Source organism: Brassica napus, chromosome C3 (assembly GCF_020379485.1).
Source record: "Brassica napus cultivar Da-Ae chromosome C3, Da-Ae, whole genome shotgun sequence".
NCBI lineage: Eukaryota > Viridiplantae > Streptophyta > Magnoliopsida > Brassicales > Brassicaceae > Brassica > Brassica napus.
Window position 1 is genome coordinate 4,161,606 of NC_063446.1, and position 14,189 is coordinate 4,175,794.

The window sequence follows — 14,189 nt, forward strand, 5'->3', positions numbered from 1 at the left end:
GAAAGGAAACCAAAAAATTAGTATTTCTATAGTTTTTGGGGAAAATTTCTGTTCAGAAGTAAAGTATGGAAATTTGAAAACTCAACACACACTAAATTAGTTTGAGCTAAAAAGTGGAAAAAAGTTTGTATGAAAAAAAGGAGAAAACGGACTTTACACACTCTCTCTCTGCATCCAAACGTAAATACTGAGGTAAAGGCTCTCCAGAGCTCTTTCAACTGGCGTTAAAATTGTAAACAAAAACGCGTCGTTTTTGAACATAGATAGAAAACAAATCAAATCAAACGTTGTTAACCTGCTGGGCCATTTGACCGTTTTAAAGATTCCAGAAGATAAATGTAATGATTTATTTTCTCTTGAATTTCGTGGTTCCTCATTTCCTTTTTTGTCTCTGTCCTGCGAACACATAAACGACGCATTTGTCTGCCAATCTTATCGATCATTTAATGAAAAGGTTAAAATGACGGAGCATTGATACTACATGCAATCAGAATCACGGAGCTTTATGACACTCCAGCCAATTAAGTAGAATTGCAAAACAAGTATTTTATATTTTTCGAAAAAGAAAACTTGTAATAGAAATTATACTGTATTATTTAAATATTTACTTAGCTGATAAAAGAAACTATAACAGACTAAGCTTTGATCTAAGGAAAATTATAATCGGTCAGGTTTGACAATTAACTATATGACAACCGTTTTTGTTGTTGTTATATCCCCATGTTAATAACAAGTCACAGATTTTGAAATCTCGAACGGAAAAAAAAGGAGAAAGACATTTCTTATTTTCACCCCAAAATTTTCTAGACAAAAGTTGTAATCTTGAAACTCTAAGCAAGAGATCTTTTTTTTGAAAAAAACTCTGCATGGAATATTACCATGATGAACGTACAATTCTCGATATATTATATATAAGTCTATGGCATATAGTTAAGATTTTGATGTTTACAGAAATAAACCCTAAACTAACAACTCTTATAGAATTTTTAAATATGTAAGTGGACGGCGTTGAAAGTAACGGAGACTCTTACGTCACCTGTTTATACATCGCTTAACTTTTATTAAAAAATAATAATTAGTAATAGAAGATATTTGTTTTATATGAAGACGTGTCCATCGACCCAGTGCCCTGACTCACTTTAGCTCTCTCTCTCAACTGATAAATCTGGGGATTTGTGTGTTTACTTTTTTCATCGAAAACATAGAGTTCCAAGAAATAAGGTTCTCTTCCAAATCTCTGCTGTTCTTCAAAATTTATGACTTTCCTTTTCTTTGAAAATCAGAACTTCATTAAGGGTGTAAACTTCAGAAAAGAATCTTTGTTTATCAAAAAGAAAAAAAAAAACTGGAAGCGGTTGATTTGACATTTTGTTGATTTGACATTTTCCAGTGAAAATGGGTTTCTATTTAAATCTTGTGCATATAGTTTTACTCTTTACAAAAATCTTTCTTAAAATCTTTATGTTACCGAATGTCTTTGATCGTACATCGTCTTCTTCGTATTTACTTGCTACGTTAAAAGAAATTAAATACATATAATATGTTTACTTCGAATATCATCATAATAATAATATGATTTTTATTGTTTTGTGTGGTCCAAGCGGATGGACAGTGATAGCGGAGACGTTGATGGTGTAGGGTGTGGCGGTGCCGGTGGTGGTTTAGGCGCCGGAGGTATTGGTGCTGGAGGTTTAAATCCTTATAAGCATGTGGCGGCAGATATAAGAAAAGAACGTCTTCCCCCACAAGATGATTTGCCTCCTCCACCACTAAGGGTAACATACAACCCTAATCTTAATCTAATGTGTAGTTTTCTGTTTTAAATAACACCCTAATCTTATCGTTGTTTTCTAACTATAATAATGTTATCTTTGTTACATTGATACTTTTTATTAGGGTTTCGCCGATGGGAGCCAGCTCCTTTTTAATTGGCGTCAGACGCACCCAGCTTTGCTTTGTCATATTATTTGTCAAATCAGGGGTATTAAAAAAATCTCCATACCAGTTTTATTATTTATACACTACAAGAAAACACGCCGAATTCCGACGGACATCAATGTCGTCGGACATTTATGACGGATTACTGACCAATTTCCGACCAAATCCAAAAAAATGAAGTCGTCGGAATTCCGTCGGCCATTTCCGACAAATTCCGACGAAACAAGGGTCGTCGGAATTTTCCGACGACTTTTCGACGACATTCCGATAAAAAATGTAACCGTTGTAGTCGTCGGAAGTTGGTCGGAATATTCCGACGAATTTCCGACGACATTCTGATTAACAGTAAAGTCATCGGAATTCCGTCGGTATTTTCCGACGAATTTCCGACGAACCATGTGACCGTTGCCGACAAATATATATGACCGTTGTATAGCCGTTTGAGATTGGACAATACCGACGGAATTCCGACGGACTGCTTTACATCCGTCGGAATTTCGTCGGAAAGTCGTCGGAGGGTCGTAAGCAATTTCCTATAAATACAACCCCTCCTCATTCAACTCATTCACACTTCATTATCTCTTCATTCTCTTTAGTCATAACAATTCCGTGAAAATCATGTCTTCAGAAGTTTATTATCGTTCGTGGATGGATAAACCTCATTTGGATCCGAACATCAATTTGCTTACGGAAGAATACGTTCAAGGGATTGGAGAATTCATGAGGCTTGTTCAACAGCAACCGGATGCAAAAAGTGGTATGTTAAGATGTCCCTGCTCTTCTTGCAATAATAATAAGGTTATAAAAGAATTTGATGTTTGGACTCATTTGTATATGAAAGGGTTTTCACGTAATTATAAAGTTTGGTACCTTCATGGGGAAACTGGTTATGAATATGGTAGTACTAGCGAACCTCAGCCTGTTAGTGAACTTCAGCCTGATATTAGGTTAGAAGAATCTAGAATGGATATAGATTATGGTGTAGGTACTGAGCAGATGGTACATGATCATTATAGAGGGGAAGAACCAAATCCCGAATCTAGAAGATTTTTTGACATGTTGCATGCAGGAAAACAACCTTTGTATCAAAATTGTAGAGATGGTCATTCAGTCTTATCATCTGCAACTAGATTAATGGGTATTAAGACAGACTATAATTTGGCTGAAGAATGTATGGATGCGATTACTGATTTTGTCAAAGGTATTCTACCGTATGAAGTGATAGATGTATGTATTGACAACTGCATGATCTACTGGAGAGCGGATGAGACACGGAATTTATGCAAATTTTGTGGGAAACCTCGTTATCAGGAGACGAGGGGAAGAGTTCTGATCCCATTCAAAAGAATGTGGTATTTTCCTTTGAAGGAAAGATTGAAGAGGTTGTATCAGTGTGAGTGCACAACAAAAGCAATGAGATGGCATGCAGAGCATTCCACAAATGGTGAGATTAGACATCCTTCAGATGCGAAGGCTTGGAAACATTTCCAGTCAACATATCCAGAATTTGCGGAAGAGAGAAGAAATGTTTATCTTGGATTATCTACTGATGGTTTCAGCCCATTTGGAAAGCATGGAAGACAGTATTCTCTATGGCCAGTTATTGTGACACCGTAAAACTTACGGCCGAGCTTGTGCATGCGACGAGAGTTTTTGTTTCTCTCAATTCTCGTCCCCGGGCCAGATCATCCTAAAAGATCACTAGATGTGTTTCTTCAACCACTAATATATGAGTTGCAACAACTATGGGTGCATGGTTTTGAGACATACGATGTTTCGTGCAAAGAAAACTTTCAGATGCGGGCAGTACTTATGTGGACAATAAGTGACTTTCCAGCATATGGTATGTTATCTGGATGGACAACACATGGGAAGCTATCATGTCCATATTGTCAAGATGACACAGATGCTTTCCAACTAAAGAACGGAAGGAAAACGTGTTGGTTTGACTGTCACAGACGATTTCTACCACCTGATCATCCATACCGCAGGAGTAAGACTTCGTTTACGAAGAACAAGCAGGTGTTTGATGGTCCACCTGAGGAAGTTAGTGGGAAAGATTTGTTGAAGCAGTTTAGGTATTTTGATGCAGAAAGGACGCCAGATGTAGGTGGACATGAAAACATTCGAGTCAATGCGGTTGGAGAGCTACATAACTGGCACAAAAAGAGTATTTTCTGGGATCTGTCATATTGGGAGAGTCATCTATTGCGGCATAATTTAGATGTCATGCATATTGAGAAGAACTTCTTCGATAATCTGATGAACACAGTCCTTAACATCCAAGGTAAAACGAAGGATAATTTGAAGTCAAGGTTGGATTTAGTCGATATTTGTGATCGTTCTGAACTTCACGTTGATGAGAACGGTACGGACCCTTTTCCCATTTATCGGCTGGATGGTGCTAGAAAAGAAGAGTTCTTTGATTGGATTACAGATAAAGTGAAATTTCCTGACGGATATGCATCAAATTTGGGGAACTGCGTTGATAGAAGCGAAGGAAAATTTACTGGCTTGAAGAGTCATGATTGTCATGTAATTATGCAGCGCCTCCTTCCGTTTGCTTTTTCAGCATTATTGCCACGTAATGTTCATGAAGCAATTGCAGGTATATTATATTTTTACAATTTAATTTATTTTTATATTTAACAATTATGCTTATAAAAACTTAATACTTACGAAAATTATGTCTTTTATCTATGTAGGGATTAGTGTTTTCTTCCGCGACTTATGCAGCAGAGTAGTGACTGAAGAGGGTATTAATAATTTGAAGACAAACGCACCAGTCAGCATGTGCAACCTTGAGAAGATATTTCCTCCATCATTCTTTGATGTAATGGAACATCTTGCTATTCATCTCGTAAGAGAATTGGAACATGGTGGTCCTGTGCAGTACAGATGGATGTATATTTTTGAGCGTTATATGCATCATCTGAAGAAGATGGTCAAAAATTAAAGCAGGGTGGAAGGATCTATAGTGGCACAGGTGATCAATGAAGAAACTGCAATCTTTGCTGAAAATTATTTTCCACCAGAAGTGCATACAAAACACCGAAGACCTGCTCGGCATGATGATAGAGGGGAGAGAGCAACATATCATGTTACTGTCCCAAGCATGTTCAAGGAAATAGGACGACTTAGTGAAAAATTCACGAAGCGGAGACTTACGGACACTGAACACGCTCATTTGCAAACATATTTGCTCACCAACTGTGAAGATGTTCTACAATATGAGAGGTAAAAATATTTATTCATTTATTGTTAGATTAATATTCAATAAATTTATTTCATATTGATAATATTTTTGCATATAGTGTATATATGGCGGAGTTGCGTATGACTCACAGACATGCAACAGAAGATGAGCTTCGACAACTTAAAGATAACGGATTTGCTGCGTGGCTTCATAGTTATGTGAGTCATATATCATATTACCCTATGCAAATGATTAGTTTAAATTTAATATATATAAACTAATTAACTTTTCAATCATATATGTTTTTAATTTATAGGTGAATGATGGTTTGGCCAGAGGTCTTGTGTTCGATGATTGGATACGCGAATTTGTGCAGGGACCAAACTATGTGGTCAAATCATATGCTAAATTTTGTACGCGAGGATATGCATTCACAAGGAAAGGTCATTCTAAGACAACATATGATGCTGGTGTTTCATCTTCTTCTGGTGACGATGTCTACTACGGCAACATAAAAGAAATATTGGAAATCCAATTTCCTGGAATGGTTGGATTGCGTTGTGTAGTATTCTATTGTGATTGGTATGACACCACCCCAGATAGAGGAGTGAAGATTGATGCGTTTGGTGTTACATCAGTTCATTCGCGGCGGAAACTTCAATATTATGATCCCTTCATTCTTGGTTCGCAAGCTGATCAGGTATGTCAATCTATTCATAATTTTTTACCAATATAATTAATTAATGTTATATATTTTACTAATACTTGTATAATTGATATGTATAGGTGTGCTACATCAGTTACCCTCGGGTGACGTACAGAGACGATCCATGGGTTACTGTAACGCAAATCAACCCAAGAGGACGAGTGGATGGAACTTCTGATGATGATGAACCATTGCAACCAGAGTCTACCAGCAACACCCAGGCAGTTGAAGATTTGGAAAATGTTCAACTCGTTGAGAATTTGACTCTGTTTGGACATGATGCTGTCGTACATTCAGAGCCAGAAGCCGAGGTTGGGGAGTTTGATGAAGATTCAGAAGATTCTGATTAGTTTTTTTTTTTTTTTTTTTTTATTGGTCCGTTGGAAATCCCTCGCAATATACCGACGACATTGGGTTTCATTGAAATTTGGAAAGGTCGTCGGTAATTCGTCGGAATATACCGACGACATGTGTTTCTATAAAATTTCAATAATAAAATCTATAAATTTAGATGCCAAAACTATGAAAATAACACATAATAAGTGTTTAGTATAGTATTAGATCGCAACCGTTCAAATATAAAAACTCATTAAAATATTTATGTATGCATATCATTGTTTTCATAACATCTCATCTTAACATTATATACTTATACAATCATATTCATATAAGCTTACACTACAAAAAATGTTGTTGTGTAAAATTGTGTTATAAAATATTTTTATTGTTAAATCTATATGCAAATACTATATATATTATCAAAGATTGGGATTTTGCATTTAGAAACTTGAAATCAACACCCTAAACACTAAGTCGTCGGAATTCCGTCGGAATATACTGACGGACACATTCCGTCGGAAATTCAATTTTCCCGGGAGAACCAAACCGCTTGAAAATTTTCGCGAATCGGCATTTGGTATATTTTAATTATACCGACGGAATACCGACGAACCCGTGTCCGTCGGAATCCTCGGATATAATAACCCTCCTTCTTCCTTCTTCGTTATCTCCGCGGCCTCTCTCTCTCAAAACGTGAAATCTCCGGCGATTTCTCCATCTCTCCGGCGATTCCGGCCCTTCTCCACCTCTCTTCACCGGCGAATCATCTTCTCACCCTCATATCTCTTCCCCAAGCCCCAAATCATGTAAGAATCATCCCAAACCTTCTTTTATATCAATTGTTTAGGGTTTTGAAAGTTAGATCTCGGATTTTAGGTTGTTTGATTGAAAATTTTAGGATTGAATGGATAGTTTAGGATATATAAGTTAGGATTGTTGTTTGGATTGTTGTTTTAGTTTTTTTTGAAACATTTTTTTATTTTTAAAAACGTTTTTTGATTTTTAAAAACGTTTTTTGATTTTTAAAAACGTTTTTTGATTTTTAAAAACGTTTTTTGATTTTTTAAAACATTTTTTTTTATTTTTAAAAACGTTTTTCAAGTTTCCAGTAATGAAATATATATAATAAAACGTTTTTAAAATTTTTTAAAAATATTTAACAATATTTTTCTAATTTATAAATTTTTTATAATTTTGTATACATATATATATATATATAAATCATGTATAATAAAAAATTTTGAATTTTTTATAATTTTTTATAAGTTTCCACTGATAAACTATGTATAATAAAACATTTTTTAAAAACATTATAAATATTTAACAATATTTTTCTTCATTTATAAATTTTTTATAATTGTGTATATATATATATATATATAAGTTTTAATTTTTTATATTATTTTATATATATATATATATATATATAAATCATGTATAATAAATTTTTTTTAATTTTTTTATTATTTTTTATAAGTTTCTAGTAATAAACTATGTATAATAAAAGGTTTAATAGTTTATAAAACTTTTTGTAAATATATAAATGAAAATATTAAAAATAGAAATGATTTGAAAATATGTTTGATGTATTAATTTTTTTTTTTAGGGCCGAGGATGAACCCCGCCCCGCAGCCCGTCTTCGACGTAGTTCGGTGAGCAGTTCCCATGCATCGGGATCGTCTCATGACTCGGTTCCCACATATATTCCCGCTCCAGCACCCGCTGCCCCTCACGCTGCTACTCAACAGGATCCGGGGGTCATGCCGGTTCATCTATTGGTTCAACAACCAGGTCGAGAGCATCTCCCGGTTCTCCAACCCAACCCACGACGAGGCTATAGCACTTGGTTAGTATTTTTTTTTATTTGTACCGTTATGTTTTTTTCCTTTAATTAACTTGCTAACTTGTATTTTTTTTAAAGGTTCACCAAGTCAAAAAATGGGATTAGCCGGAGCATCAACCAGATGATGTACTCCATGCTCCGTTTTGGATATCCAAAGTGGAGTGTGATCCCTTCCGACGAACGAGAGTTGTGGTTTCGTCAGTTTGCGGTATAGTAACTCTTTATTTTTTTTAAAGTTTTTACATTTTTTTTAATATATTTACTTATTAAATTGTGTTTGTTTTGTAGCAAGAGTTCAACTGGCATTCCGATCTTACGGAAACAATCCGTAAGAAATTCAACGAAAAGGCCATGGACTCTTATACAAAGCAGATAAACGCGTCGAAGACAGTTTGGCAAAAGAACAAGAGGCCACGGTTCATCAACGGGACGGTGTGGGAGCAGTTGATAGCTCATTGGGAGAAGGAAGAAACTGCAGAGACGTCTTCTAGGAACTCCAAGAACCGGAAGAGCGATCGTGGCGGGAAATGTATGTATGTGCACAACCTCGGCGCTTGCTCTATGTCTACTAAGGAGGATGAACTTGTAAGTTTTTTATTATTATTTATCTTTATATTTTTTAAATAAATATTTTATATATTCTTTGGCTAATAATGACGGTTTTTTTAGATCGAAGCAAATGACGGTAATCCCGTTGATCGTCTCCAACTCATTAAGGTGGCTCACACTAACAAGACGACGGGTCAAATTCAGGACCCCGTGATCAAAGGTGTCGTTGATTTGGTGGAAGCTGAAATAGTTTCTCAATCTCAGCTTCTCTCTGATGACGGCGACTCTACGGGAGCTTCAACCAACTTGTCTCTATTGCAAATAAATGAGATGGTTGAAAAGGTAATTTTTTTTATTAATATATTTTTTAAAAAATTTCGATTACTAACTTGTCCCTATTTACTTACTTTAAATATTTTTGTAGGCGGTTCCTAAAAGGAAAGGAGGCCGTTTAGTTGGGTTGGCCCGCCGTGCTTCTTCGTATCCGGCATCTTCTTCGCAAGCTCCGTATGCCGATCCCATGATTCTCGAGGAGCTACATGACAAAGATGAACGGATTGAGGCATTGGAGGAGCAGAACACCACTATCCTTTCGGAGAATGCCACTATCCGTTCGGAGAATGCCACTATCCTTGCTGAGTTGGCATCCCAGAAGAAGTTCAACACCGAGATAATGCAGAAGCTAGATCGTTTGATGTCTTCGAGTTCATCTTAGTTTTTTTCGGCTTTTTTAAACTTTCGGAATGTTTTTTTTTCTATTTCGGTTTGTATGAATTTTAAACTTTCTGAATGTTTTTTTTCTATTTCGGTTTGTATGAATTTAAATTATATAATATTATTAGTTTTAAATTTATGATTTTTTTAATTTATTAATATAACAAAATATATAAAATTGCAAAATCAATTCGTTTTTAAAATTTATATAATTCGGTATATTCCGACGGACAATGGTCGTCGGAATATACCGATGGACAAATATCCGTCAGAATTTACCGACGAACCAATATTCGTCGGAATATTCCGACGGACAAATATCCGTCGGTATATTACGACGGACAATGGTCGTCGGAATATTCCGACGACCATTGTCCGTCGGAATACACCGAGGAATCCACTACGTCGGAATTGTCCGAGGAACGTTCTCCGTCGGTACATAGTTTTTGCGATGAACTCTGGTCTCGTGTGTCGGCATCGTAATATCGTCGGAAGTTCGTCAGAATGACGTTTCTCGGTATTCGTCAGATTGTCGTCGGAAGTTCTGACGAAATTCCGACGAATTTTTTTTTTCCGACAAAACGATACCGACGGAAAGGTTCGTCGGAAATTCGTCGGAATCTGTCTATTCCGACGAATTTCCGACGATTTCGGCCATCAGAATCCCCCTGTTTTCTTGTAGTGATAGTCATATCAATGTCAAATCGTATTCTAGTACTGTTAATCTGAAGTCTTTTTGAAATTTATTTTAAATATCAGATATCTGCTGGGCTCTAGTTCTTGGTGGGATTCTTCAGTTCGTCTACAACAAAGACCGTGGTGACACTAATCTGTACAAAGAACTGGATGTAGAAGGCTTTGCAGATAAAGTGAAATTGGGGAATAAGAGATTTGAACCTATGAAGAAAGTTGGTGCAAGTAGCATGTCTGTGGGTTCACTAAAGAATGCTATGGCCCACGTGCGTTAGGAAGGAATAGAGAAAAAGAAAGATACCGAGAAGAAGGTAATTCATCTAACAGTCCACTTAATCTATATGCATGATTATTCTTTTGTACTGTATACTTACCATCCATATTTACTTGAGACTAAAGGGGTATTTATCTAACGGTAAAGGGGTATTTCCGTCCAGTGAAGGGTGCAACTCCAGAAACCATCACTCGTTTACTTGAGACTAAAGGCCCGATTGGTTTCACTCTTGATTTCATCACTCCACTTGCAGACCTTCGAGATGTAAGTTTTTTTTAAATTTTGGATATCATGCATTCATCATAACTTGACAATAAATTAAAGTATCAACTTATTTGGTATGGTTTCAGGGAATTTACAGGGTTCCCAAGCCAATAGATGGAATCAAGAGGCACGTAGTCATGATCGTGGCGCATGGATTAACTTTAGAGCGAGAAATATTCTTTGAGGTGCAGAACACGTGGGGGACAGATTGGGGAGTCAATGGACATGGGAGGATCATCATCAGTGGATCTACTGATGATGTTTTTTTACCTGGATGAGATTCTTGAGAAGAAAAAGAAGAAGTAAAATTAAATTAAAGTCAATCTGCATGAGTTGTTTGTCTGCTTTAAAGACTTGTTTCATTTTACTCCATTTTTATTTATGTCTCTTTGAACTTTTGAAATCTTCTTTCTGAACACGATGGGAAAGTTGTTTAAAAAACTTATATTCAGCAAAATCTAATCAACAGCCTTATATATTATATCTTTCTATATACTTCCTATTTAATATGCATCAATTTTCCATATATCTTTCATTATGCATCAACTTTCCATATCGTTCTCATTGTGAATTTATATTATCTGTAATTTCATTGTAAATATGTTTATATTCTAATTTTTTTTGGCTAAGATATGTTTTATATTCTGGTTAAAGACCTTCCAAATACACGAGAAATCCCTGAATTCATTAGTCCAAATAAACACAAATTTACTAATCATTAATCAACAACCTATAAAGTTCAGTTTTATCACGATTTTGTTAACTAATCTCTGCACTAGAGTCAGAATGAAGGTATACTATCCGCTTAAACATCTAAATCTATACCAATAAAAGAGGCTTTGCTCTCTTCTCTTTGCGCCACGTCAGCATGGTGGGAGAGGCAATCGCCAACACATGTCGCCCAACCTGTCCCCCGCGTCTTTCTCTTTTGTTCCGTGTCGTGTGGCTTTTGAGTTTTGATGAGAACTAAGCTTTAAGTTAATTAAATTGGTTTGGCCCAAGACCCAAATGTGCTTAGATTTGGTCGTTGACTTCTTCTTCCAGAAGCAACCTCTCCGATGTAACTCACGAAACCAGACTGTCGATCCGAGCTCTATAACACCTTCCAATCATAAACCCTTTCTTTACTCTGAGTTTCCCTCAATTAATCCACTCCGCCCATGTTAATCAAACAAAATACCTCTTCATTTTCCACCGTAACTGGTTCGAGCTTCCTCTATAAATGTCTCTCATTTCTTCAATGTTGAGTACAATGCAAACGATTTCGCAAACGATTTCCACCGGCAATTATTTCCATATCAAGCAATTCTGATGGCGTCTACGTACACACTACTTGCCGACCTGAGAGCTGGGCGATGCTCTAACACCGCGGAGGTCCGTCTGCTGAGGTCTGTTTACAAATCTGTTTCATCTTGTCTTCATGTGTTTGTTTTTGCAAAATATTGATGTTTTTATTTTTTATTTTTAACAACACCGTGTAGGCGTGTACTTATGCAAATACTTTACAATCAATTTAATGAATAAGTTCCAAGGGATTTTGTCTTTCGTCCACGGCACCGTGTAGAAGGTGTTGTTTGGGAAGGTCAGTGGAATGATTATTTACATATTGAATTTGTTGTTAAGAGTTTTTCTGTGGACATGAGTGTTTCTTGATCCTGACTCGCCAACATGACATAGGTTGCTGATTCACTTGAAAAAGGAACATAACATGAAGATGAGTACATGATCAGTGAAAAGGAGCTTCTCGTCAACAGGTTTAGATTCCTCCATCTCTTTCCATAAACACATGTTGTTGTTGCTGCTGCCTGCTATTTCACATAGAGATGTCAAAAAGGTTTATCCATCCCGTTCTGTCCCGTACCGCGGCGGGTTAGTCGTCGAGCGGGTTACAACAGCCATGTCCCGCGCGGGCTGCAGTCTTCAAAATACCAATCCAAACCCGTACCGCAGAATATATAAGCCTTCGCGGGCCGTCCCGCGGGACGCCTCCTTATCAAACCGCCTACTACAGTTTCTTTCATGAATGTTCAAGTAGAAGAGTTGTGTAAGAGAGTTGAAGAGAGCTCATTAAGCTTCACTAAAGCATTATCAAAATCAATGCCACAAAGCTCCGTTTGTGCTTGCGTTCTTGAGTTAAAAGCCTTCTTTTGTTATCAGCATAAGCTCTTGTTGAGTTTGAATCTAATTGAGTTGTTGTCTTTGTAATAATTTGGCTCAATTGTTGTATGTCTTCATCAAACCATCTCTCTTTTTAATTATTTGGATTGCAAAAAAAATCGTGAATCACTTTGCCAAATTATAGAAGTGACGTGATATACAACTAATTTTTCTCCTAAACAACACTATTGTAACCAAATTTAATTTAAGAAAAACACCACTTCACAGTACTGAAAACAAAACCAATCAACTTAAACAAGAAATATCGCATTGTAATAAAGCAATTTATAGTTGTGTGTAATAAAAAGAGAAAACCAAATCAAAACACCACCAGAGCTCGAATCGTCATCGCCGGAGCCGGAGTCGTCATCGCCGGAGCTCAAATCATCATCACCGGAGCTCGAATCATGCATCATCGTGGAACATGTTTTCTAGGGGAAAAGTCACAAGAATCGCTTTCTTCTCACTCTTTTTCTCATTTGTTTCAGGTAAAATAAGAAATGAAGAAAAAAATGTGGGTCCATGTAATCCCGCATGACCCGTTTTGATCCATCCCGTAAAAGACTCAGTCCCGCAAAGACCCGTCCCGCGAGGCCCGCAAATTTGCGAGCCTAGAAAACCTCGTCCCAATACCGTACCGCGACAGTTCTTTACGGGCCAGGCCCGCGGTCCAGATCCATGATTGTCATCTCTAATTTCACACATGATGAACTCACTAAGGTGTGGAAAACGATGGTAATCCCATTTTAAGAATTTCGTTGACAGTATACTAGCTTGGAGCCCTTTGCATGCAATGGCTGCAAGATAAGGTTTACCTTAAATCCTTTGATGTTGGTATTAATTAATCATCCACTTGTGATTCTGGATATTGACGTTGTTCTCCTCTCTCCTCTTTCAGGTCTACTCTATCCGTGAAGCTGCAGCAAACAACTAAAGCGCTTTGCAGAAGAGTTTGGTCCTGAGTGGGCAATGCAACACTTGGTTTATTATCGGTATTCTTTGGGCTGCATAGATAATGTTCCATCTATTGACCTTTTTCTTTGTTCTTTCAGTGTAAAGAGGTATTGGACATAGTCACAAATCCGCACGATCTACATAGGATGATGGTTCTACGAGCAATATCTCTCATGGTTCCTGTAATGGGATCTTAAATTACATGCTCTAAGTTTCTTCCAGTAGTGGTTGAGGCATCAAAAGACAGGTGATAACAATAGAGATGACTTTGGCTAACTTCTTCAAGAAAACATCTTAGTTTTGATGTGTTGTGCGTATCTCTGCGGAGTTGCAAACGTCAAGTTCAATGTTGCAAAACTTCTGCAATCCCTCATCCCCATAGTCGACCAATCAGTAAGATGAGAGATTAAACATATAACACAATTGCATCGAATATACAATGCAGGTTGTTGAGCTCTGTTTGTATCAAAAAAATTGTAGGTGGTGGAGAAAACAATACGTCAGTGTTTGGTGGACCTGAGCGAGAACCCTGATGTTGATGTTCGCTATTTTGCAAACCAAG

At 36.8% G+C, this 14,189-nt stretch overlaps 1 protein-coding gene across 1 annotated transcript; it reads left to right on the forward strand.

Moving 5' to 3' along the window:
* Positions 1-1,604: 1,604 nt before the first annotated feature.
* Positions 1,605-10,794, forward strand: LOC106383441. The gene is made up of 4 exons (XM_013823545.1): positions 1,605-1,775; positions 10,083-10,244; positions 10,400-10,516; positions 10,603-10,794. The coding sequence occupies exons 1-4, from the start codon at positions 1,605-1,607 to the stop codon at positions 10,792-10,794; spliced, it is 642 nt and encodes a 213-aa protein (XP_013678999.1).
* Positions 10,795-14,189: the final 3,395 nt, after the last annotated feature.

Bases quoted from the DNA above. Each gene is read 5' to 3' on its own strand.
- LOC106383441 (XM_013823545.1), top strand. From the start codon at position 1,605: ATGGACAGTGATAGCGGAGACGTTGATGGTGTAGGGTGTGGCGGTGCC. The intron at 1,776-10,082 runs GTAACATACAAC...GGGATTCTTCAG, and splicing joins TGCCTCCTCCACCACTAAGG to TTCGTCTACAACAAAGACCG. The intron at 10,245-10,399 runs GTGCGTTAGGAA...CTAACGGTAAAG, and splicing joins TAAAGAATGCTATGGCCCAC to GGGTATTTCCGTCCAGTGAA.